This window comes from Vicugna pacos, chromosome 1 (assembly GCF_048564905.1).
Source record: "Vicugna pacos chromosome 1, VicPac4, whole genome shotgun sequence".
In the NCBI taxonomy this organism is placed as follows: Eukaryota; Metazoa; Chordata; class Mammalia; order Artiodactyla; family Camelidae; genus Vicugna; species Vicugna pacos.
Window position 1 is genome coordinate 64,667,391 of NC_132987.1, and position 25,409 is coordinate 64,692,799.

The 25,409-nt window shown below is 43.9% G+C and overlaps 1 protein-coding gene across 2 annotated transcripts in view; it reads right to left on the reverse strand.

The window, feature by feature from the left end:
• Nucleotides 1–25,409, reverse strand: part of LOC102532976 (kalirin RhoGEF kinase) — a 443,405-nt gene that overhangs the window by 265,819 nt on the left and 152,177 nt on the right. For both annotated transcript variants that reach the window (XM_072963937.1, XM_072963936.1), the window contains exon 2: nt 346–420. In XM_072963937.1, coding sequence (XP_072820038.1) covers nt 346–420 — 75 coding nt within the window. The remainder of the gene's footprint in view (nt 1–345; nt 421–25,409) is intronic.

Below are 25,409 nucleotides of genomic sequence, written 5' to 3' on the forward strand. Positions count from 1 at the left end.
GGGCCTCAGCAGCTCCTATGAGCCTGACAGGCCTGGGAGAATGGGGTGGGGTGGGGTGAGGTGGATTTGTGTGGGGAGTGTGAAGGGGGTTCTGGGGGGCCTCCACTTGTGGTTATGAACATCCTCCACGACACCCAGCCGGGACCAGATCACTCCCTTCCCTTTCTGCCTGCCTTTGGAGAGAGGAAGCAGCTGCCCTGAGCATCGCTGCCACCCTACCCCTCTCTCTCTCACTAACACACAGAGAAGTGAGTGCCCACACACATGCACATATGCACGCACACATACATATACACACACAACTTCTCTAGGTCCATTACAGAGGAAACTTCAATAGACACTCACCAGACACGAAGGCCACTTTTTCCTTCAGGATGGGAAGGACATCAGAAGCTTTCAAACCATCATTCCGAAAAGACCCTGTTGGAGAACAAAACAGAAAGAGTCAGGGTAAAAGGGGCCAAATGGCTGAACCCCTGGGTCCCACCCTCAGCTTTCCAACTGCATCGCGGGCCAGAAAGTCATGCCTTGTTCAGGTCCTCCAGCCCAGCCCAAGAACAGGAGAGGCTCCACGACAGAAAGGACACCTCCACGTGACGCCACACCACAGGGGTGACCAGGGGTGTGGCCTCCGGATCCCTTTCAAGGAGAGGACAGTCCAAGCCATCCCCCACCATGTACACAAAGCTCCATGCCTTAGAGGCAACAATTATCCCTGCTGCTGTGAACCTGAAGACAGGGGCTTTTAAAAAATTATTTTTTGCACTTCTAGTGCTAGCACAGTGTCTGGCACCCAGTAGACATTCAGTAAATATCTGTTGAATAGGTTAGTTAATATCAAGATGGGCCACAATGTCCTAAATAATTCTTTCTGCCTTTCTTCTATGTGGCACAACAACTGTTCGTCTTCATTCTATAAATGGGAAAAGCAAAAATCACCAGGTGAGAAGCAAAGCTGAGTACCATACCCTTCTCCATCTCCTTCCCCTCCAGTGTCACCATCATCACTCAGTGGGTGAGTGACACCTATCCCATGGGAAGGAACATACTCCCTTCTTCCGCTACTCATTGCCTAAATCCCACTTCTCAGTTGGAAAGTCCTTTCTGGGGTCCAACTGAGTTCTGTTAGGGGGTTGGAGGTGGAAGCCTGGGGCTCACACAGAGTGGAATATAACAATATGCCTGGAGAAATAGTAGCCACAGGAGGCAAAGGACAACCCAGCCCATTGTGAGATGTGTGGGTAGGGAGGACTCAGTGTACACACACACACACACACACACAGAAAAAAAAACCCAGGCCAGCCCACAGCACCCCTATCATTTACCCTGAGTACCCAACAAGTACTCTCAGGGAGATCCAGCCCACACTATGAGCCCTGTGAGCTGTCACTGGAATCTCTGCTGTGTTTTACCAATAGGGACATGGCACAGAGGGGCCCTGGAAGAGAGGCGGTTCTGTGTCAGCTCAGTGAGACAGAACCAAAGACCATGGACACCCCTTTCTCCACTTGGCTTACTCCACTGTGGTCCTAGCCTGATCATCCACAGGGGGAGAAACGTGCTGGGCGGGGTGGTCCCACTCGGGCCGTCTCAATCCCTAAACACTGACTATTTCAAGGATCGAAAATCATTGGGAATTTTGGCAACAACCCAGGACTAAGATCACTGGCCTAGGGAAGGGAAATAAGCAAGCTGCACACTCAACCAAAGAGGAGAAGAGGACTGTCCCCAGAATGCCTGTTTCCTTGGTCAGAGGTCATACCATAACCCAAAACACATTTCTAAAGTGCCTCTGACCACTTCATCTGTTTCTCTCTTTTCATTTTTTACTAAATGAAGACAGTGAGCCTTTTTATTCACAGTTGCTTCTCCTTAGAAGCTGGCTCAGAGTCCCTGATGCTGAAGTAACCAGCCACAAGGTTCACTCCAAGAAGACAGTGAGCAACAGAAGAAAAAAAACACTATAGAAAAGAGAGCTCTAACTACAAGCACTGTTTTTCAAATTCTTAATTTTTTTCACATTGTCACCTGCATTTTATTTATTTATTTCTGTTTGTTTTGGGTGGTGGTAATTAGGTTTATTTATTTACATATATATTTTTTAATGGAAGCACCAGGGATTGAACTCAGGACCTTGGGCACGCTAAGCACAGACTCTACCACTGAGCTATACCCTCCGCCTATAAGCACTGTGTTGCACTTTCTATCTTTGTTTCTACATATCTTTCTGCTCTGACTTTCTCTTCCAACACAGAAAAGCTATTAAACCTCACTAGTAGAAACCAATTAGGATGAATATAAATTATTATAGAAATTACAGCTAGATACACAGGTATTTTTTTCATCATGATGCAATAAGAAGTTTCAGCTTCCTTAGCAAGAAAGAGTCTTCTCAGGCTTTACCAACTAGACAAGGACCATCTCTAACACTGAATTTCTCATGTGGAATGATGCTTCTGCATCAAAATAGCTAATTTTCATATGCGAAATATGTATCAGTGTTAAAATACCCTCCTTGATGTCACTACATACAGTATTAATTTCTGTACAAAAAAGGTTTAATAAGAAAAGTTAAACTTCAGTCCTGTCTTTCTAGATTATTTACAAGTTCAAAATTAGCAAGACCTATATTGAGATTTTACTATATAAGAATTCACATAACCCTCTTCTCTCCTAAACTCCTTCCCAATTTTTTTCCACTGTTCTTTCTCTCCTCCCCTACCATGTTAAAGTCTGTGAGATGGTTCTAATTCCACACAGTCCCCAGACATTAAGGAAGAGGTTGGAATTTGCAATATCAGAAGCACAAGGTTCCCCATCCTGCCCCCTTCCCGCCCCGACCTGTGGAGAGAGAGAGAGAGCTTGGATTTTCATCTTGCACACTCCACTCATCATGCTCCACCTCTTTATCTTCCCCTCCAGACTCCAAGATCTGAGAGAAGGGAAACAGTTTGTTGGAGTCGCTCGCAATCATCTGCCAGAGTACACGTCAATACCTTGGGGTGGGCTGGACTAAGATTCGCAGGGCTTCCTCTTCCCAGGCCAGAGTCCTCCCCCAGCCAGTTCAGACAGCAGCTGAGCTATCTCCCACGTTGTGTGCCTACCAGAAGAAAACCTAAAGTGTCCAGATTTACAAAATCTTTAACCAGGGGATAATCATTTCCAACGGCAGCAACATTATTTTTCATGTTCTAAAAGGATTTGCTCCAGGGTCTCTTTAAATAAAAGCTGCCTTAGTGGTTTGAATTAGTTTTTCACTTGCCAAAAAATTGAATTACAAATAAATTTTCAACAATATATGTATTCTGTAAAGCCAAGGAGAGATAAACTAATTAGCCCAGCAGCTCAGAAGTTGGTGACCTCACATAGAAAACCTATTTGCACTGGCTAAAAATTCTATGTATCAATTCCCCCAGGGCCCTTGTGAAACCAGCTGTCTGAATCTATAATAAAGGGGAACTTCATTGAATACTAGCTCAAACAGGACCAATGAAATAGCAACATGTTTTCACTATTAGGTACATGTCTGGGCAGACTCAAGGTAAATGTTCAATAAATATCTGATAAAAGAATAAATGAATGAATGAAATGCTAACTCTTCCTAAAGTGACTTGCACAAGGTCAGTGGCCTCATCTGTCACACCAAGTGCTGGTGATCTGGGTGGATGATCTCCAGAGTACCACTCAGCTCTAATATTCTGAGACTTTTTAAACCTTTCCTTCATGTTTATTGGCTTTAAGATCCTCAGATTATCAGATCAATATGCCTTGAAAGAAAGTATTGGGAACCAATTCCCTAAAACAATTCAGTGTACTTTGGGAAGATAAAACAACTCTTCCCTGGCCTCCCAGCCCATTCTTTCCCAGGAATCAGTTTAGGGATTGGAATGCTCAGGGCACATCAGCCCATTCTGCAGACAGCCCAACTTACCCAAATGGGAGACTAGTGATGGAAGAACTTCTATGGGATATACACACCTTGAAGGAGGCAGACTTGAACTGCAACTACTCTCTCTGATACAAGGTATATTTGATAGCACTATTAGACTGTGAACCCCAGGCCTCTTCTGTCTCTAAAGAAATCCTGAGAAGAAATAAAAGCCCCTGTGCCCTTGAGGTTACTGCAGGAAAGAACCAAAAGGCTCCCTCATGGACCTCACCCAACAGGAATGCTGTGCTTTATCTAAAGGACAAGGCACACTTCGCTGGCATTCAGTGCCAGTCCCATCTTGTTCGTATCCTGCTGCTGTCTGAATTACAAGCCTGCTGTTCTGTTAATTAGCAAAGTTGAAATGCTCTGACTCTATTAGGGAGGTAAAAATTACCCCCGTGTCTCCCCAGGATCTCCAGCAGGGGTCTTCTCCAAGCCCTACTCCTGTCTCCTCCTCGCTCCAAATGGCTTATGCTCATATGGCTGCTGCCTGTTCCTCTTCACATTTTTCTAGTCACCATTCCTATGCTGGAAAATGCCAATCATCCTCACTCTGGATCCCAGCCTCTGTGGCCCCACATGGCAAGAGCAGGACCAGCCCTGTGTCCCAGGCCCTGTCTGTGGTTTTATGGCTCTGGGATGACAGTGAGTCTCCCAGGGCAGCTGGGTGCTTCATCCATGCTAATGTCCTTCCGAAAGCAATCCTGACTTCAACAAGCAAAGAAACAAACAAGTAAGTGTTGAGCACTCGGAGGTGCGAGCTGCCACAGTACCCATGGACTGCTCTTTATTGCCTTTTGGTTCTCAGTCACACCCCCTTAACTTGCACTTATTTAGAAATTATTGTGTAAGTATTCTAATGTTGCATCAAATGGGCCTGAACCCTGGTTCACCACTGAGACAGCAAATTTCTCAAAGCTCAGGTCTCTGTCTCCTCTGTCCGCTCCACTCCTATGGTGTCCAGCACGGGAGCCTTGATGAAGGTGGCACTGAAACACTGACTGATCTGCTGGACAAAAGAGATTTGGCTTAGAGTTGAGAGTTTCAAGAACTCATTAGGCCCAACCTTGGTTTGGGAGTAATTTGGACAGTTTCCTATTTCCAGACTCTTTCGTTCACCGATTCTTTATTGAACATCTGTTATGTGCGAGGCCTTACGTTGGACTTTGGCGATACTTTGACAACCAAGAAATGGACCCTGCTTTCCAGGACGCTTCCAGGCAGAAACAGATGTGCAGATAGGATGATGAGCTGTTATCAGAGATAGGACATCACCTGTACAGAATGCAAGGGAGTTCAAAGCAAAGGCTTCCTAAAGGTGAGTTCTAAATCCTTGCTACTTAAAGTGACAAGCATCACCTACCAGCTAGAACCTTGCTGGAAATGCAGAATCCCAGGCGCCACCCCAGACCTACGGAATCAGAGCCTGTGCCTTAACAAGAAGCCCAGGTGATGACACACACTATGTTTAGGGAAGTGCTAAACTCCAAAGCATGTCTTTCTATCCCAGAGCTGCCTCAGAGGCAGAGACAGATAAAAGCAAACTTAAGCCTCGTCTAAGCAGAAACCTCTAAAATCTGGTCCAGTGCTGCCACTCACAACCCCTCCCATCTCGGCCACGGGAAGACCCCTCACCACTGTCCAGGATTCTAGAGATTCAGCCATTACTCTGTGACCCAGAACTCAAACACAGCTCTGGAATGAAAAGGCTATCCAGGAGGGCTACCTGCCTTCAGGGCACTGAGGCTGGGCCATGTCTTATCTTTTGACGTTTATGAATAACACTTGTCCAAACTGGTCAGAATTTTGGTAACTTAAATCACTCTCTTATGGATCAAGTATTTTAATTTTACAACAAATCTTCCTCACTGTCCCAACCTTCAAAGCCCTCTGCCTCCTCTAATTGCTCTCAGTACCATAAATACCATCACTGATCTTATTTATAGGCCAAGATGCCATCTCTGAGATGGTCCTGGAGGACAGAGCAGCCAGGTGGTTTATGCCTCTTTATCGCACCTGCACTCCCACCAACAGATACAAAGCCCTGAACACTGGGCAATGCTGGATGAGAAACAGAGGAAGGAGAGGTGCCCCCACCCTAGGGAGCACCACTTCTAAAGAGAACACAGTGCTCATCTCAGGTAATTCCCTCCCTGGGAGGGGAGACTTAATTTTTGCCCTGTGAGAATGTCCAGCCTAATACCTTGTGCCCACTTCCCTTGACATCAGGAAGCTACCAGACACTGTATACAAAAACAACTTAAGATTCTGAGGTTCTGAACCTGCCTCCAACATGGTTGCCCCGCATCCCTTCTCTCCTGATTACTGGTACCGTCATCCACTGAGTTACCCACATAGAAGCCTGGGAGGCAAAGGAGGCATAGCCTAGTCGCCCCTCTCCTACATTGCAAGTATCGATTCAGTCACTTTGTTCTGTTGGTTCTACCTCTTAAATCTTTCTCTAATCCATCATTTCCTCTGTGCAGTTCCCTGACCTCCCCGTCAAGCTGAGCTGCCCCTGACTGTACCTGCACTCTATCACTCCTGAAAGGCATTTCTGTTTTCATTCTGCTTCCCATTAACTGATCTGAGACCCTGCAGGTGGGGACCATGTCTTACTCAATGTTCTACCCCAGCACCTAGCACAGTGCCTGTCATGCAAAAGAGACTACAGAAATACTGAATGAAACTGAGGAGGCACAGGTCCTAAGAAGACAAAGAGTAAGAGTGGTGAGTTGGAGGCAATTCATCAGGGCAGCTCCTCGAAGAGGTGATCTTTGAACCAGGTTTTGAATTAGGGGAGGGCCACAGGATGGTGCTCTGGTGGGAAGCAGCATGTGCCAAGACAGAGAGGGGCAAGCAAGCTGTGTGCTAGAGATGGAGACGGCTTACTGACAGAACAGAAAAGCAGGCTTAGGGAGTGATGGAAAGAGAGGCCTGGAGGTGGTGGTTGGGCTCTGTGATCTCACTTTGAACATGATCAATCTCAACAGGGTTGACTCCTGAGAAGGCACCAGTAAAGATGTGGCTGCAAGTGCCTGCAAAGCTCAGAGAGCTGGGCTGTGCTGCAGCCAGGGCCAGGGCTGGGTGGAGTCTGGCTGGTCCCAAAGGAAAGCTGTGCTTCTAAAACAGAGCTGGACCCAGCAGGTGCTGACTCCAACCTCCATATCACATTCTGTTCTATCTTCAAGGAGACAGCAGGTGGGGGAGTGGGAAGGGATGGGACACATGGCCCCTGTATGGTGGATGGTGGAATAGGGGGGCAGGGGGCACTGGAACTTGGTCTCTTTTTATCTTCTCCCTAGGTTCCAAGAAAGGCAGGAAGAATGTTCGTCTGCTAGGTACCTCCTGGGAGCCCGCCAGGCCAGTAAGGAGGCTGAGAGTTTGTGTAAGTCCCCATGAAGATGCAGTGTGGAACTGACTCATAAAGGGAAGAGACTTAAGGACATGACCCCTTCTGTGTGGGGACTAGAAGGGCAGAGCCCTTGGGAAAAGACACAGTGCAGCTAGGATGAGAGGGAACCTATCAGTGTGAAGAGGCAGTGATCCGTCCCTTCTCTCCTTCCCCTCCTTTCTATATTAACACAAGAGGAGAGAGAGGTGGCAAGGCTGAGAGGGAAAAGGGTAAAGAGAGAGAAAAAGTTGGAGAAAAAGACACATATACACACACACAGGCAGAAATGGAGGTGAATATTTTGTCTCCTCTTTACAGACGCTAATGAGCTATTAAGGAAACTGCCTGTTGGAAAACTCCTCCAGGGACTATAAATATATTCCTTGGAGATCTCCTTAAAATAACTGCCACTGAGGCAGCAAGTGCATGCTGAATGGAAGGAATAAACCTGGCAGAGAAAGAAACTGGACAGCTTTGGGTCAGCAGCAGACACACAGCCCAGTGGGGATCCACTGGCTCTCCCCAGCCTGGGGATCCATCACCCCCAGTGAGGCCAACTCCCTGCAGCGTCCTCCATCACTGACACCTGCAAATGTCAAACCAGCAGGCAGCATCCTCTCTCCCCTTGGACAGCAGCCACAGTGGAGCAACAGCATGGCAGGCTCTCCTCCTCCTCCTGGCACCACGCCATGTGACTTCTGAGAGAAGGACATTCACAAACTTCAGCTCACCTGATTTCAATGCTAAGGGGGAGAGGAAAAAAACACAAGGGATCCTCTTTTGGCAATACCAAGCTTTTCCAAGCAAACTGATGAGGCCTTATGCAGCGTGAGGCAGTAGCCAGGGGCTTGAGATGATAGCCAGATGGAGCCGTCTTGTCACAAGGAGGATGCAGTGTCTACCTTCTCTGAACTCTGACATGCATTTGAACTTCACTCGTCATAATGACCATTTTCTGCCCTTCTCCATAGTGAGCTGTGTCCCTTCCCCAGGGTGTCTTCCTAACACCTCCCTGACCCCAGGCTAGCCTGGTTTCCCTTCTCTGTATATCACATGGCAGGTACCTCAATGCCATGCCATCTCCACCCCTGCATCTGGATTCTAAGCTCTCTAGATTCTAAGCTCTTGAGGGCAGGGACTGAATGCTTATCTCCGTATCTCTAGTGCCTGGCACAGAGCTGGCATTTAATGAGCAACCAAATCTCACTCATCCACAGTGCCATGGTGCCTTCCACACAAAATCTGCTTAATAATGGCTGTGCCTCTCTCTCCTGGTCCCTCTCTGTGTCTGTCTCTACCCCATCTCCATCTTTCTCTCACTCATGCTTCCACAGAAACTTTAACTGTGGCCAGTTTCAATATTAGATATAAAGTCTTGGCTAATGGGCTACTCTCGAAGAGCAGAAGTTTGTGACACTTAACATTGCTAGATCAGCTCCATTAAAGCTCACTAATAATTAGCACTTTAAACATGTGAGTAGCACCTCTCTAAGCCCAGCTAATGAGCAAACCACTTCTGTTTATTCTTCACAAGCTTTAACATTAGCTTGAACTGTGAGCTCAGCTGCAAGACACAGTCCCTCCTTCCCGTCCTTTCCAGAAAGGCTGACATCCTTCAATGCACTCTGGGCAGAAGGAAATGAACATTTCAGAAGTGACTACATCTGCTGATCACTTTTTTTTTAACAGTCTTTGCTAACTGATCACGTCCAAGTACTCATACCTCATGGATGGTGGTGATGGTAGTAGATTTATCCTCTTTTCGTTACATTGAGTATTACTCTTGGATGGGTCCACAAAGTAACAGAGAACATTAGCCAGTGTGGAATCAGTCAATGATAAATATGAATCAACTGCTAAACATTAGCAGTATATTAGCAGTATATACTTTTATTATTTTGAGAGGGTTACAGAGGTACTCAGAGGCAGAAGGTGTGTTCTGTGGAAGTTCAGACATATGAAAATTTCACTCCTTGAGACCCTCACTCTCAATTTCTCTCCCTCTTCCCCAGTCTGCTTCTCAGTAGTATTTTAATTTTAATTAATTTTAATTTAATCAGGACATTATGACTTTAGTTAAAGATGAAACTGTTGCTTCGAAAAGCCAGCTTTGGCATCTGTCACTGTGGAAGGCACTCTGGCAGGCATCCAAACATGAAATGACCCAGCACCTTCCCAAGACCTCTGCCCCCTACCCCATCCCATGGCCTGAAATTCAGGTGTGGGTTGCTGCAGTGAACTAGCAATGGCTGATTGCAGAGCTCAGAGCAGATCCTTGGGGCAGCTCCTGGAGCAGTCTCTCTCACCCCAGCCCAGAGCTTCTCCCTGCTCCCACCTCCAGGCTTTCTGATCCCACAGTTGTGCCATTCCTGCCTTAGTCTCAGATACCATGCCCATTAGTGGAAACAAGGCCACAGGGAAATACTGGGTACAGATTGGAAACAGGTTCACCACAGGCATGGAAAAACTAGGATCAAAGTAATAACCAGGTTTGCAGAATTGCAAGTCCAGCCTGACAGGTGAGAAGGGCCACACCCAAAAGTCATATTACTGAGTGAACTTTAGCAAACTAAAGCACCTTCTCCCACTTGAAGGCCATGCATGCTGCTGTCCTTGGTCCTGAGCTAGTTGTGTAGTTGCTACTCAGAGTGGCTGCTGTTCAGACTTAGGATATATGAATCAAATGAGAAAGAGTCAGAGGCAAAAGAGATGTTAAGATATATCAAGGAGATAAACAAATATGAAAAAGTGTTGAAGGACAGAAACAGAGAGAGATTACTACAGAGACTTAAGAGACTTGTTTTGGTATTGTTTTAAAATAATTGCAGTAACCAAGGAAGAAAGGTCTGTGCATGTGTGAACACGCATATGCGCACACACACACACACACACCCCTCCCATGGAAGTGAGATAGCATGAACTCCTTATATCCCCCAATACTATGTTTAGATTTTTGGATAAACTGAAGTGGATGAGTTGGCCGTGGAAAAATTCCTAGAGTTTAAAGGAATTTTTAAACCTCTTAACTTATTACCTTGGGTATCTAAACAATTCAGTTCAATAAATATTGAGCACCTATATGTGCCAAGTCAAGTCCCAGTCGCTATGGGTACAAAGATAAAAAATGTAGAGTTCCTGACCTTAAAGGACTTTTGGTTTAGAGGGAGAATCAGACATATCAACATGTAATTTTAATATCAGGTAAGAAACACAGTGATAGATGTATATACAAGGGACAAATATTCAGAAAATCCCAAAGAGATGATAAAATCAAGGTCTAAGAAAGTGCCTGAAAAGTGAAGGAGCAGTAACTAGCGAAGAGGCAATGGGTAATGGGAACATCAGCAAAGTCCTGGACTGGACAGGATAGCAGTGCGTACTGAGGTCTCTCTGGTGGGGGTCAGGGAACAGAGAAGAGTGGCTAAGTTCCCCCCACCCATTACTCAGACCCTTGCCACAGTAACAGAGACATGAGTTAATGTTTGCCAGAGATAAGCAACAAAGCTCCCCTTGCAGACCTAGCATAATGAAGAGGCAGCATAAGCTAGGAAATGACCAGGACCAGGAAAGAGTCTGATTCGTGATGCCCGCTGTTTCTTAAGAAAGAAGCATCCCATGTCAAGTGCTAAACAGGAAAACAAGATAACCTGAATATCTCATGAAGCTAGAATTCTTCCCCTGAACATGGAAAACAAGGAGCCGGTGGGGTGTCTGCAAAGGCTTGCCCAGGTAAACTCAACTCTGCTCACCAGAGGATACACTAAGCTGCACATTCCAGGAGCACCTGCTAAACCGAAGCAGGCTTCCTAATCTTGCCTCAGAAATGTGCGTGGTAGGAAAGGCCTTGAACCTCATGAAGCTGCATGCAAGTTTCTGTGTATATGTCCACATGTGCCCACTTTTATGAGAAGAGAATTGTGTAATTCTAGTCTTCATGAGATTTTTTTTTTCATAGAAAGGGTCAAAGGCTTCCTAAATGGTAGAGAACCTCTGGTCTAAAGCAAAGTCAGAATGAGACACTATAATCTGAGTTCTAAACACTGGATTCTATCACGCAGCACCTGCCTCACTCACGGCCCAGTACTGTGGCTGGGCTGGAAGGGAAAGTAGCTAGAGAAGAAAAAATGACTTAGATTCCTTAGCCTGGATAAAAGGAACCTGAGGCAGATGGTGGGAGGTGAAGGCTGTGCACTGAATCCCATACTCTAAGGATAAGCCTCGGAGATGGTTTTGTCTTGTAATGGAGTTACTGAGGGCCAGAAGGGATGGGTTAAGCACGAAATGAGTTTTACAAATGCCTAGGCAGTGTCTTTCCTGGAAACCATACTAACTGAAGACTCCCCCTGGCCTCTGACCCCAGCTGGCAGAGGGATGACAACTTGACCCAAGAGCATCCCTAGATCCATGAGGGGTTATGGTCAGGATTAGGTCTGCAAGCTTACTTAAGAGCCCTTGGAGGCTGGATCGTGGCAGGATAAGGAGACTCTCAGCTATTCCTAGTCAGGAAGCCACAGTGGGGCAAGCCTGGCCACTATTTGCGCAACAAGCCATCTTGCAGAAGATGGTGGCTCTCCCAGTACAGGCACATCCTGAGAGGAGGTTCACAGCCCCTGAGGAAAGCACAGGCTCTGGATTCAGACAGAACTAAGTCTGACTCCCAGCTCTAGCACTTATCAGCTGTGTGCCCTTAGACAAAGTACTTAACCTCTCTAGGTCTGTTTCCTCATCAGAGATAAAAATACCTACTTCACTGGCTATGGTGATGATTAAAGGAGAAAATCTATTTAAAGGTACCAGACATATACCTGATGCTAAGTCAATGTAACACTCCTTCCTTCCTCCCTGTTCACCTTGGCAGCCTCGCATGGGGCCTAGTACATCGTAGATGCTCAATGAATGTTGATTATGTGAACAGATGAATGAATAAGAGAACAAGTAAGTAAATGGAGAAAATTCAGAAAATGGCAGCTAATAACCACCTCTTCACCTTCTCACTATACACCTGTGAGCTATGCTGCTCACACTCACTGTGTAGTAAAGTGTGTAGTTGCTCTGAATTTGTATTATTTCTCTCCCTTATCCAGTCTGAGCTGTTTGGCGAGCACTTCAAACACTCCTGCTCCCAAAGCCACATTCCCCAGATGCAAAAGAAAGCCTGCTCTCCCCAAAGGGAGCAGCTGTGATTGAGTGCTTGCCCCTTCCTCCTGTGTCCAGAGGACTATGGTCCTGGGCACCCCTCCCATACTAATCTCCATGTGTTCAGCCTGTAGCTGGCTAGCCTCATCCCTTCTTTCCTGGCTCCTCTCCCCAACTGCTCTGGGTTCCAGACAAAGGTATACATGGCCAGGTGGCATTTCTGAGAAGCACTCTTACTGAAAACACACCCCGACAGCAGGGCCACCGTCTGTGATGAGGTAGCCCTAACATCTACCCATGGGCAGAATCTTTAGAGCCCCAGAAGCCTGCGGGGAGAAACAGGAGGCCAGAGGGGAGCCCGTGCCCTGTGGGTCTTTTTCTTTAGTTGGCCTTGAGCTGTCAGGCCATTGTGAATGGAAAGTTCACAGAGGAAGAAAGACCAGAGAGGTTGCAGAGCTAGACGTGGAGGCCAGGAGAATGGTGAATACAAATCTCAGTGGGTCGGACCCCCAATCCACCTACGTATAGAATAGATGGCTCCAAATTGCTAAGGTTTTCTATTCCAGGATCCCTGACATTCTTTTCTCATTAATTCCCCAATACTGATAATTTTCTCCAACAATCTGAGCAGAATACCTCTAGGAGGTAGGGAAACATGGCTCTCTATGCTCTTCTCCAGCTACTTAAAGAGGAGGAGTCCTGGCTGTGACCAGGGAGCCATGAGGTTTCCTTGGCCATGGATGAATGTGCACATGTACTCAGAACACAGCTTATATGCTTGAGGACTTGAATAATGTTAAAGTAGAAAGTAATGATATTCACTATGGCTTTATATTATTGAAAAATCACACAAAACCTAAATGTTAAACCACACGTGATTGGTAAAATTATCCATGGTCTACCCACTCTACGTAGCCATTAAATATGACACTGTACAAGAATAATTTAGGCCGTGGGAAATGTTATGGTGTGTTGTTAAGCGGGAAAACCAGATTGTAAAACAGTATGTACAACCTTATCCCAATCGTATATATACTGGTGTTTGTATGTGAGTTTAAAAACCACATACACACATGTACACGGTGGTTATCTCTAGAAAATGGTATTATGACTGGTGTGGTTAACACTTCTTTAATGTTTTTCACTATAATGTTATTCACTAATTTTTCTTATTATTTTAAGAGTAAATTCTCTCCTTTGTATATTAATCTTTTATATAGAGGATCTTTATGTAATATTCATGCACTTTAAACATTTAATAATTAGGTGTGGTTATGACACTATCTACAAAAAGCACTGTAAAAGCAAACTTATTTAAAGTTTAGGACAACTGTGTTAAGCAGCTATCCACTCTATGATGTGATTCCATGGTGAATAAAAAATGGCTACCATTCATCACAGATGAAGTTGTCTTATGATTGAAAGAACTGAAGTCCAAATAAGCTGTAAAAAGAAAATTAATTTTTCATTAAATGCCATTTAAAGATTTGCCATGTATGCAAATAGGCTTTATCTCAGGAAGGCAAGATATTACAGAAGTTTCAAATAAAATAAAATCAACATAGTTTTGGATTAAAAAACTAAATAGTATAGCAGATATCTGTTGAATGAATCTCTAAGTACCTATTATGTGCCAAAGGGATTTTCAACTAGACTTCCATTTGGAGGAATAAATGGATGAAAGTAATTAAACATGTTTCGGAAAAAAGATGAATAATAGGTTGGGCTTGCCCTACTAGATATTAAAATATATATTTTTAAACTACAGTTATTAAAAGGTGGCACAGACACAAGAATTAACATACAAATGAATGGAGCCTGATTCATAGACCTAATACAGATCTGACATATTTAAGAACCTAATATAAGATAAAGGAAAAATCTAAAGAAATGGGGAAAAGACAAATTATTCAATAAATTGCACTGGAAAATGAACCAGTTGGCAAAGGAAAATCAAGTTAATCCTCATAACTTCATACTACACACCAAAATAAATTTTAGACAGATTAGAAAAACAAATCTTAAAAATGACATACAAAAAAGCACCTTAAGAGAAAATATGGGTGAATTTAACAGATCCCTGAATGAGAAAGCACTCTGTAGACATGAAAGCACTGAAAGAAATAAGAAAGGAAAATATTTATGGTTTTGTCTATGGAAAATTTTAAACTATACATCAGAGTATAAACAAAATTTAGAATGTAAATAACAAGGTGGGAAACATATTTACAACAAATCTGACAAAGGATTACTACTACTCCCTATCTGAAAAACAGGCAACGAATATAAACATGCATTTCAAAAAAAGGAGAAATGGCAATAAACAAGAAAAAGGGGTCAACCTAATTAGTAATCAAGGAAATACAAATTAAACAATGAGACGTTGTAAAATCCATTAAATTTGCAAAGACTTTGAAAAGGCCATAATCGTTACTGTTGGCAAGAGTTCAGTGCTAGCCCTCTCTGCCCATATCCCTGCTAGTGCAAGTGAAATTGCCGTACCCGCTCCAGAAGGCAGTTCTATAATATGAACGTCAATGATGCTACACATAAAGCAATGATCTAGGAATTCAATTTCCCTTCTGGATGTCCACCTAAGGAACCAAGGAAAAATGAGGGCAAATATTTGAGGACAGGGAGTTTCAAAGCAGCACTTTTTATTGTAGTCCCAAACTACAAACAGCCTAAATGTCCAACGGAAGGGGACTAGTTAGATAAAATTAAGATAGCTCTAAATGGAATACCAAACAGCCATTAAAATTTTAATTTTTGAATAATTTATAATTTCATGGAAAAATGCTCACAATATGTAAAGTAAGAAATAGGATACTAATGATACATGCGCTATACATATGTTAGGTTGAATCACATGAAATTGCTGAGGCTCAGCTGTTGCTTTTTTTTTTACCTTCAGAAATACAAATTTGTTATGATCCCAAATATGGATATAATGTATTTCCGGGTTGTGAGTATTATGAAGATATTTCATTTTCTTCTTTATACTATTCCATAGTTTTCAAAATTTCTTCAATGAACAGGTATTAAAGTTTTCAAGTTGTATAGTTACATGAAGACCATATGAAGAGCAATCAAAACTCAAATGTGGAATAAACCACCTCTGCTTCCTCTTGCCTGGATTTTACAGTCCTCTGCCTCTTAGATAAAGAACATGGAGATTGAGAAATCAATGTCTCTCCTTCATTTTATTTGCATGTTCTGTAATTTGCTCCTTAGAATTAACCCCAGAAAAAGAAGCAAAGCCCCAAAAGGATCTGACCTGTGCTGTCAGGCCCCCTTCCTCCAGGAAGCCTCCCCAGACCAGGCATGAGAGCCATGAGATTTCTAACACCCAGCAGTGGCCCCATGCTGTTCAGTGAGAAGTGCCACAGAAGAGGAAAGCAGGCAGCGTCCTCATGGGGAATCCTCCCTACTCGTGTCACTGCCACTTCCTAGAGTTGGGACTGAGGTTCCTGCCCCTGTCCCATCATAGGCTCACACATAAGAAGTAAAGGCCCACAGGCTTGGGAGAAGGCAACCGGCAGCTTCCCTCCAACAGCACGTTGGTGAGATTGAATCCATCACCCCCAGCCTGACATCTTATTGTGCTCTATATTCTTGCCAGATGTCTGCTGGAATCCTCATCCACTACACGACAAGGACCTCCTAATGACACGTCCTCTCCCAGTACTCCTTGACTGTGCCATTCACAGAGCTCCTAGGCCCCACGAGGTGGCAGAAAGAAAACCAGACTTGTTGTCAGATGATCTGGGTTCAACTCATAACATCAACTTAGCAACTTTGAGGAGGTTCCTCACCCTCTCTGTACTCAATTTCCTCAAAAGGACATTTCAATATTACCCCAGTAAGGATTAAATAAATTCAAGATAAAGCAGTTGCCAAACTGCAAAGCCCCATACAAAAGTAAAGTATTAGCTATTATGCCTGTATTGTAGCCTTTGTGTGGAAGAAATTACAGATTTTAAGCCTTTCTGGTCTTGAAGCATGGCTATGCTTTTAGGCACTAGCTAAAGCCCTCCCATCACTGCAACCATCACCATCAGCCTCAGAAGAGAGGCAGCCCCCTGGTTTGGTAACCATGATCAGAGAAAGCCTGGCTCATCCCCTGTTTACCTGCACTTCTCCGGTGTACAGCACATTAATGTGCTGATTGTAACCCTGAACTCCAGGCAGACATTAGTCTGCAGGGCAAGTATGGGACTAGATGTGGGGTGACTGTGTGGCTATGTTCCCATTCCCATTCAGGGAACACAGGGAACATGACTCCCAACGTGGGACGAGGACTGTGTCAAAATAACCAAAGGCACATCCCTGAATTTCTACATGTGCAATTGTCTCAGCATACCCATTGAGACCAAAACCTGGGAGACACTCTCGGTTCTTCATGAAATGCCAGCCCCAGGAGAGTCTCACCACCTCTTCCAACCTGCTTCCCTTCTGACAACTGAATATAATCCTTTAAGCCTCGAGAATGCATAAAGAGGTAGGTCACCATCCCAGGAATGGGGCCAGGGCCTCCACCCTTCACATCTTCCCCAGCATCCCAGAGTAAAGCATCAAGCAACACTTCCTCTCACCTCCCTCTCCCATGACCCTCATTCAGAAAGAACTCTTGAGTGTGCCCAGTGGCTCTGCAAACAGCCCATGCTGGTGAGTTGAACAGAGGCAACGATCTTCCTTTTCCTTAGAGCACTGGTCTGTGACAAAGGAAGCCTCTTCCCTAGAGAGTCCATCAGGGGCCAGAACCAAGAAGAACCAAGTAGAATGCCAGAGCTAGAAAGTCCTTACAGACTGCTAGTCCTTCAACTACAGAGAGGGAAACTGAATCCAGTGAGAGGAAGGCACCCAAGGTCCCATGATGAGTCTAGAAACCCAATCCAAGCATTCTCTGCTCCATATCACATGGCTTGAAGAATACTGCCATTACAGACACATTCATATGAAAATGCAAGGATGAGTAGATGATAATTATAGCTTTGCTATCCAACACAGTAACCACCAGTTACATGAGGTTACTTAAATTTCAATTAATTAAACAAAATAAAAAGTTCAGCTCCTCAGTCACATATGAAGTAGCTAACAGCTATCATATTGGAGAACACAGAAAACTTTCCCATCATTGCAGAAAAGTTCTATTGACAGTGCTAATCATTTAGGTGGATAGCTATCCTACAAATGGTTAAGTTCCCTATGGGCAGAGTCTGTATCAAAAGCTCCCTTGGAATGTACTGAGAATGTTCTCCATAACCCACAACAAATGACTGAATGAGTGAAAGAACAGCCCAAGATACAACCAGTGAGGGGCTCAGCCAGCAAGGACCCAGAGTCCATGAAGCATAAATCAGCCATCCAGGAGAGCCACAGAGATGGCCTTCAATGATCTAAGCACATGAGTCTAGGGAAGAAACACATAGTTTCCATCTCCTTACCTTTTTTTTCAAAAAGTATGATTATTAATTTTTGAAACTTGATCAAATTTTCCAGTGGGTACCAAGTCTTCAGTTACTAATTGCCAAGCTTCACACAGATGCCTTTGAGCCTTGGTCACTTTGGGAGGTAGCTGTGCAGAAGGCCAAGAAGTCTAAATGAGAAGGGAAGTCCTCAGGTTCCCTAGTGAGAAAAAATTTTTTCGCTAACCTCTCATTTTCAGAATGCAATTTGAACCTGCATCTGTGCTCACTTTGTAGCATCCAGTCACCCTCCATCAAGCCAATGAAATGCTGACTGGTCATACCTGAAATCAGGCTGTCTGCTACAACGAGAAGCCAGCCTGCCCAATGGCTCTGGAAGCCCACAGTCCAACACACAAGGTGAGGAGTCCCTCAAAAGACTGGGTTAACATTCTATCAAGGAAAAAGCCCCTTTGCAAACAAGATTGACTTGTTCTGCTCTATTCAAAATTTTGAGTAAAAGCCTGATTAAGAACATTTTGCCAATTTAAAAAAAAGTGAATTTTTAGAAATTTCTGGATGACAACCTCCAATGAAGACATTCTTTTTAATGTAAAGTTTCATTCATTAAAATGAGACCAAAGGGGAGAGAGATTAGCTGCTTATAGAGGCCAGGAAAAAGCCAGGCCTCCCTGGATATTTTCAACACCTGAAGTTCTAACTATACATGAGGTGAGAAATAGAGCTACCCTGAGTTCTGCTGGCTCAGTTAAGGTGATTGATGCAATTAATATTTAGAGCAAATAAGATACTCAGTGAACATTCGATTTCTTTTCTATAGGTTATGAGTGTATTTTTTTAATTAGTTTACATCTTATAGCGTATAGTAATTCATTTTGCAATTTCAATTTCAAGACATTTTTCTTACAACAACAGAGTTCTCTTTTGCTTTGGAGTGCCCTAGCCCCATTTTTCACATGGAGGATTCATCAAAGTCCAACTCCTCAAAATGTTACTTAGCATCACTGTGCCTTAGTTTTCCCATCTGCAACATGTAACACCAACCTCACAAGGCTGTTGTGAGAATTAACTGAGATTATGTGTGTATCCTGTGACTGGCAGGTAACAGGAGTCCAGTAAGTGCTAGGTGATGGAGTGAATGAATGAATTAATGAAGTGCCTGGACTATGTGACTGATTTGTCACTGGGTTTAGCTATACAAACCTGGAAGCAGCCAAACTGCAGAAACAATTCACAATTTAAGACACAATCACCCACATGCTATCAGCTCCTGAAATTGTAGACAAAATAACCAGGAGGAAATAAGCTGCCTACAGAAAGCATGCCTTGCAAATTTAGGCAACAGGGGGACATTATAGTTCCCATGGAAAAAAATCTTGCCTTCCACTCTAAAATTTTATGATTTTGTGTTTGTGCAAATGGGAATAGTAGTCAACAATCTAATCATTGTTCAGCTTTGGGGTTTCTAGGATTAAAATCTTTCCATCAAAATCCAAATGTGGATTTGGAAGTGTCCCCTATCTAACTTGGGCCCAGGTACGTAAAGAGCAACTGAGTCACAACTGTGCTACTGTTTCATGCTAATAACGTTCCTGACATGGGAAAGAACACTGGACTAGGAATCTGAAGACCTGAGTTCACCTTGTGGCTTTTTCAAAATCTCTTCCCCTTTCTGGCCTTCATTTTCAACACTAGTAAAATGAACAAGCCAGACAAGATGATGCCTGAGACTGTCCCCTACCTGGCTGTTCCACTGCCTAATTCTAGTTTGCTGTAGAGAGATAATGGCTGGCAAGAAGCTAGAGAAGGGGGCATCCCAGAGGGGAAGTGAGAACCTCAAGGTTGAGAATCATGCTGGGAAAACACCACATTTAATTAATTATAATATTAGTTTATGTACCATCAAGAAAACACTGTTGCAGTTAAACTACTACATACATATAAACTGTAAGATGCATCCTCATTTCAGAGATGGCAGAATGTGAGGGGAAAAGGGAATCTCAGAATCAATGAAATATGGGAAATAGCATTTACTGGGTACTCGTTATAGCCTAGGCACTAAACTAAGTGTTTTACATGTATTATTTCACTTAAAACTCAAACAACTCAGTGAAATAGAAATAGAGATGTGTAAAAGAGCAGCATTTTACAGAAAGGAAACTGAGGCACAGAGGCTTTACATAATTTGCTTGAGGTCATCTAACTAGTCGGTAGAAGAAGTAAGATTTGAACCTGTAACTATTTCATTCCAAACTCCAACCTCTTAACCTTTCACCCTTTGAAGAAAGGCTAGAGCATCTGATGAAAAAGGAAAATGCACTTTCGGATGGAGTTAGAGCTGAAACACTAAAATTGTCAGAATACATTAAAGGAACTTATTAGGGTAAAACACTTTGAACTACGGGGAACCTTAAAGATAATGCTACATAAACACATACTTAACAGACAAAGAAACTAAAGCCCAGGGGAGTTACGTCATTTGCATAAGCTTATACAGCCAGTTAGTGCAAAAGTTAGGATTCTAGAATTTTGCCAGGTAATAAGATCAGCTTCTCAAGTCTATGGTTTCCTGAATCTGCTAATTTCCATGTTTTCAAGTTCTAGGCATTTCCTCTCTCTACACATTGATTTCTTGGTGATGACACAGGCAAGTTCCTTTAGCATTTAATGCAATTCCTTCAGGACTGAGATACTGAGCATTCTCAAAGCAGTGTGGGGAAGGGGGACAGAGCAGTGGGGTCTGGGGCCTCCTAGCTCTAGGAACCCAGCACGCTTAATTTCTCTGTGCTCTGTGGATTCATATGCAAGATGAGACTCCTACACCAACCTCATACAGAGGCAATGTCTCCAAAGTTCCACTGGCACAGAGTCGGCAGACAACTGATGGTGGTTATTTTGGCTATGACTGTTGCAGTATCTTGGTGCTTCCACTATGCCCTCACCTTTCTTGGCCATCAGTTCTTAAATGGATAATCTGTTTTGCTCTTTCCAATCTGAAGTACACCCTCTTGACTGGAGACAGTGGAAGCAGGATGACAGTCTGACCCTTCCCTTCTCCATCTCCATTTAAGATAAACAGGCTTTTCCAAGCAGAAAACCAAAACCTTTCTGTATCTTTACTGTTCCCAAGCTCGCTTCCTGCTGGCTTTAATATAGTAAACTGCCCTCCCTTTAAATTTCTGTATAAGGACTTTAAACATCAAGCTCCCCGAAGAAGTCCTTTACCTTTCCTAATTCACACTGCTTGTCTTAAAGTGAAGGCCACCCCTTTCCAAGGCGTGGGCAGCCCTCAAGGCTTCACAGCCACTTGAAGCTCAAGGTCAAAGCAATTTACATTCAAACTTCCAACCATTGGGAGCTGAGTGCCAGTAAAAGAAAAGCCCCTTCCTACCTTCTAGGGGATCTCTGTGCTCCTAGTTACATCTGTGTTAGAAGACAATGGGTGACAATTATGCCGCAGGTGGCCAGGAGCTACAAGTGGGCCCTCAAGCTGGGAAGAAGAAAATGCCAAAGGAGCTTGAGTGGCTTGGGTGTGGGCTGACTTAACAGTCCTACTTTCCATTTTAAAGACACCTAACAGAGGGGGAAGGCACATGCCCAACTCCACAGTTGCCACCCTGCGGAAGCCCAGCTAGTGAAATCAGCAAGCATCACCAAGGCACCTCCGCCCCGCTTGGTCACAGTGTACCTCACAAAACATGGTTTTGTAAACCAAGCAGCACAAGAGCCCAAATTTCAGCTCCTGACTTTGCAAACCCTGCCCAGCTGTTATTTTGTTTCTGCTGCTTTTGTGGGACTTTGCAGTAAATGTTTGCTACCACTGATTAAAGGTTACTACCTAGGGGCTGACTCCCTTAGTGCCTTTCATACCTGATGTTGTTAAAGTCTCATAACTACCCTATGGGCTATATATTATTTCCACATTTGATGGATGAAAACTAAAGATTAGAAAAATCAAATAATTTATCCAAAGTTACAGGGTTAGGAAAGGATGAAAGCAAGATGTGAACTCAGGCCTATTCCATTCCAAAGCCTGTACACAAAGTCTCATACCATATGGATCTCTCCTCTAGTGCCCGAGTACCCAGGATCAAGGCACATTGGGAGCATCAGTCCCTCTAGGGTTGGGATCTAGCCATCATTTCTGGTGCAGCCCCAGACACACAGTTTGATGTGTCTGGGATGAGCCTCCGGGGCCTAAGTTTCTGTGGAGTCAGAGGACAGCCAGACTGCTGAGCTGGTGCCTCAGTTCCCTCGCACGTGGGGTAGTTAGTACCCTGCCGCTAGCATCGTGCTCCGACACTCCACCTGAGTGATGAGGGCCTTGCTCATCCCTTGCCGCCCCCCCACCCCGGTGCAGGCTGGAAGGAAGTGTTTTAAACCTGTCTTAATCCCTGTGCTCCCAAGTCACGGTCTGGGGGCCTGCCAGGAATGGACTGATGGCCCCAGTGTAGGACCACAGGCTCCCTGGACCCCGAAGGCCTCTCACCATTTGTGGACTCTGGTGACATTCTCTTCCAGGACTGCCCAAGTGTCTCCCTCCCGCATCTTGGATGGTGGATGGTGATGCTAGCCTGGAGAAAACTTTCTTTTGTGATGCTCCACTGGATCCCACCTATCTCACTGCTGACTGTTTGCCTCTTCCAGGCTAGCCCCACAATCCCTGAGCTCTCAGCCAGACACTACCAAGCCTTTCAGAACTGCCAATGCCAATCTTGATTTGAAGTGGGAAGTCAGTTTTCTTCATGTAAGCAAGAGAGTAAAACAACCCATAAAAGACTGTCTGAAGCATTTCAGTCAACAATAACAACTGGCTAAATTAAAATGACGAGTCCCATGAAACTCTCCACCCCACTGACTGTTAATGACATGGTAATTATAAACACAACAGCAAATATTATTATCAACTTCAAGTGTTGACTTGAAACCAGCTGGTACAGTCAGCAAAACACTTCAGTCCTAGAAAGTTCAGGAACTCATGCAATACAGTAAATCTAGCAACTATAAATCCAACTTAGATGAAATCTCTGACTGTGGAGATGGAGCTGTACTTCTCAGTGTGCCACACCACCCAGAAAACCCCAGAAGTCCTCTATGGTACCCTAGGTTGTCCTATATCCATGGTGAAAACTGTTTCCACCAAGCCACATTAAGGATGGGCTAGAGACTGGCTGGATGCTCACCAAGCCGCTCTTCTCTGAAGGACACAATCCTTAAATTTCCCTGCCTCCCTTGCAGTTCAGAGCAGTCACGTGACTGAGCTCTAGCCAATGAAATGCGGGCAGAAGTGTTATATGCCATGTCAAAGACCGGCCCACAAAATCGTCCCCCATGTGTGTCCTCCACTCTCTCTTTCCCTCTTCTGAAGGCTGGAAGCAGAGAGTCCATTAGAGGACTCCAAGGTATGGCAATCACTCAGCAGAAGTGGAACATCTGGAATGGACTGTGATGTGAGCAAGAAATAAGTTTCTATTACATTACCCCTGATACTTGCAGGTTATTACTGTAGTCAATCTATGCTCACCAGTTAGCAGAGAGCACCAACACTGTTGACATAATTTTGAGTGAAATATCATGATGGTAAACTGTGCAGACTGAAGAAATTACTTTCTATCTCTATTCCAGAATCTTAAGTCTAGTGGTAATGTGTTAAGGGTGGACAGGTCTCCTTCAAAAGCAATAAGGATATGTCAGGGATGTGGGTACAAAAACTGTGGGAGAACTTCAAAGAGGAGAACAATAAACACAGAAAAAGGGAAACCTGGGAGGACTGAGAATTATTCAGGACTTAGTAGTTAGCCAGGCTCTCCATTCTCCTTTCTGAAAGATTATCCATTCCCGTGCCTCTGACAAACACAGGTGACAGTACCAGATAAATTTCTGAGATCAATCTTAACATAAATTATTGTTCTGACTCCCAAATCTAAATCCTTGGCCTTGTTTCACACAGCCTAGCTCCAGCTGCATTGCCAACCACCAGCAAGTGTTTCCATTTAGATGCAAAGTTCAAATCTTTCTCTGTTCTCAATGTCGTGTCTCCATCCTGCCAGAGGGGGGAATAATCATTTGCTTCACACCTAACATATGCCAGACCCAATATATAACATTATATATGTATAATTATAATTATAGTAATCACCTCATTAAGTCCTCTCATATTCTTTCCTGAGATAGATCTCATTATGTCATTTCACAGATGTGGAAACTGAGACTCACAGAAGTCAAACGGTTTGGCCAAGGTCACATAACTGGTAACCTGGACTGTAAGAACGATTTTCATTTATGTAAGACCTATGCTGACGAGGATGCTTCCTTCATCAGCTAAATACACCTGGCGGTGTGCTGAAGCCTGCTGTTCTGGTTCCCAAGAGCCAAGAGTAATCGTCAGAGTTTTTGCCAGCTGGTTGTTAAACAGGTTGGTAGCGTGAAATCTGCCACAGATAGATGGAGTATTTACACAATGGAAATCGGCAAATGCTACAAATGCTACAATCAGGGCTTTCATTCCCCCTTGGAAGCATTTCCCATCACTAACTACACCTTTCTATTTGGACCAGTATGGCAAGACAACGCCGTTGCTCTATTGAAATTTCAGGAATAAGAATTAGAAGGAAAAAGCACCTGATGGCAGACTTCGCAAACAAGAAGTTAACAAAAGCAAAGGCAAATGTTAGAAAGACACAAAGAAATGAAGGAAGATGTATGGGTCTCTCAACATGGCTCAGGCTTTCTGACAATTCCATAAAGAGCTCTCCTTATAAATTGGTAGGAAACAGTTAGAAAGCATGACACTATTTTAGGAGGGGTGGCAGTTAAACTCTGGGGCAATGGAGAGAACAGCTGTGGAAAGAAAGATCTTAGAGATTTAGTTTGGAACTAAGGGATTAGGGAGGCATCATAATCCCCTTTGAGGTAACTTCTGAAACAAGGATTATTTAAAAAAATAATTTAAAAACTCCCTCCAAACCTGCAGTTAGCACATGAATGCAGTAGCACAGATAATCCAAAGCAGAAGATAAAATCACATGATGCTTTCCAAAGCCAAAGAGAAATGACTGGAATATTTTCTTTGATCAACTGCACACGGTTTACCTTCTGTAATCAAAGTGCATCTTAATTAGACAAGCATGCGCCCATCTGATATCTGGGGAAAGGAGGCTAGAAGCTTACAGAGTGGTTAAGGGCAGTCACCCTGCATCACTTATTTCTTTTTAAACAAAACTCCCCATGTGGAAAATAATCCCCATGTGAAAAATAAGGAAATCAGTGCTTTTATTTGTGGCCTAGAGCAGTTGTTCCCAAACCTGGCTTCTTATCAGATTTGGTTGAAAAAAAAAAATTTTTTAATACAGACTCTCGTGTCTATATTTAGATTTATATTCAGTGAGTGTAAGAAGCTGTGTGTTTGCCAGAACTGAACTGAAAGACTCATAAAAGCTTAACATCAAAACAATAATTATTATTAAAGGATTAAAGAATCCTAAGTAGAAACCTCAGTAAGGTTGACCAACTAACCCAG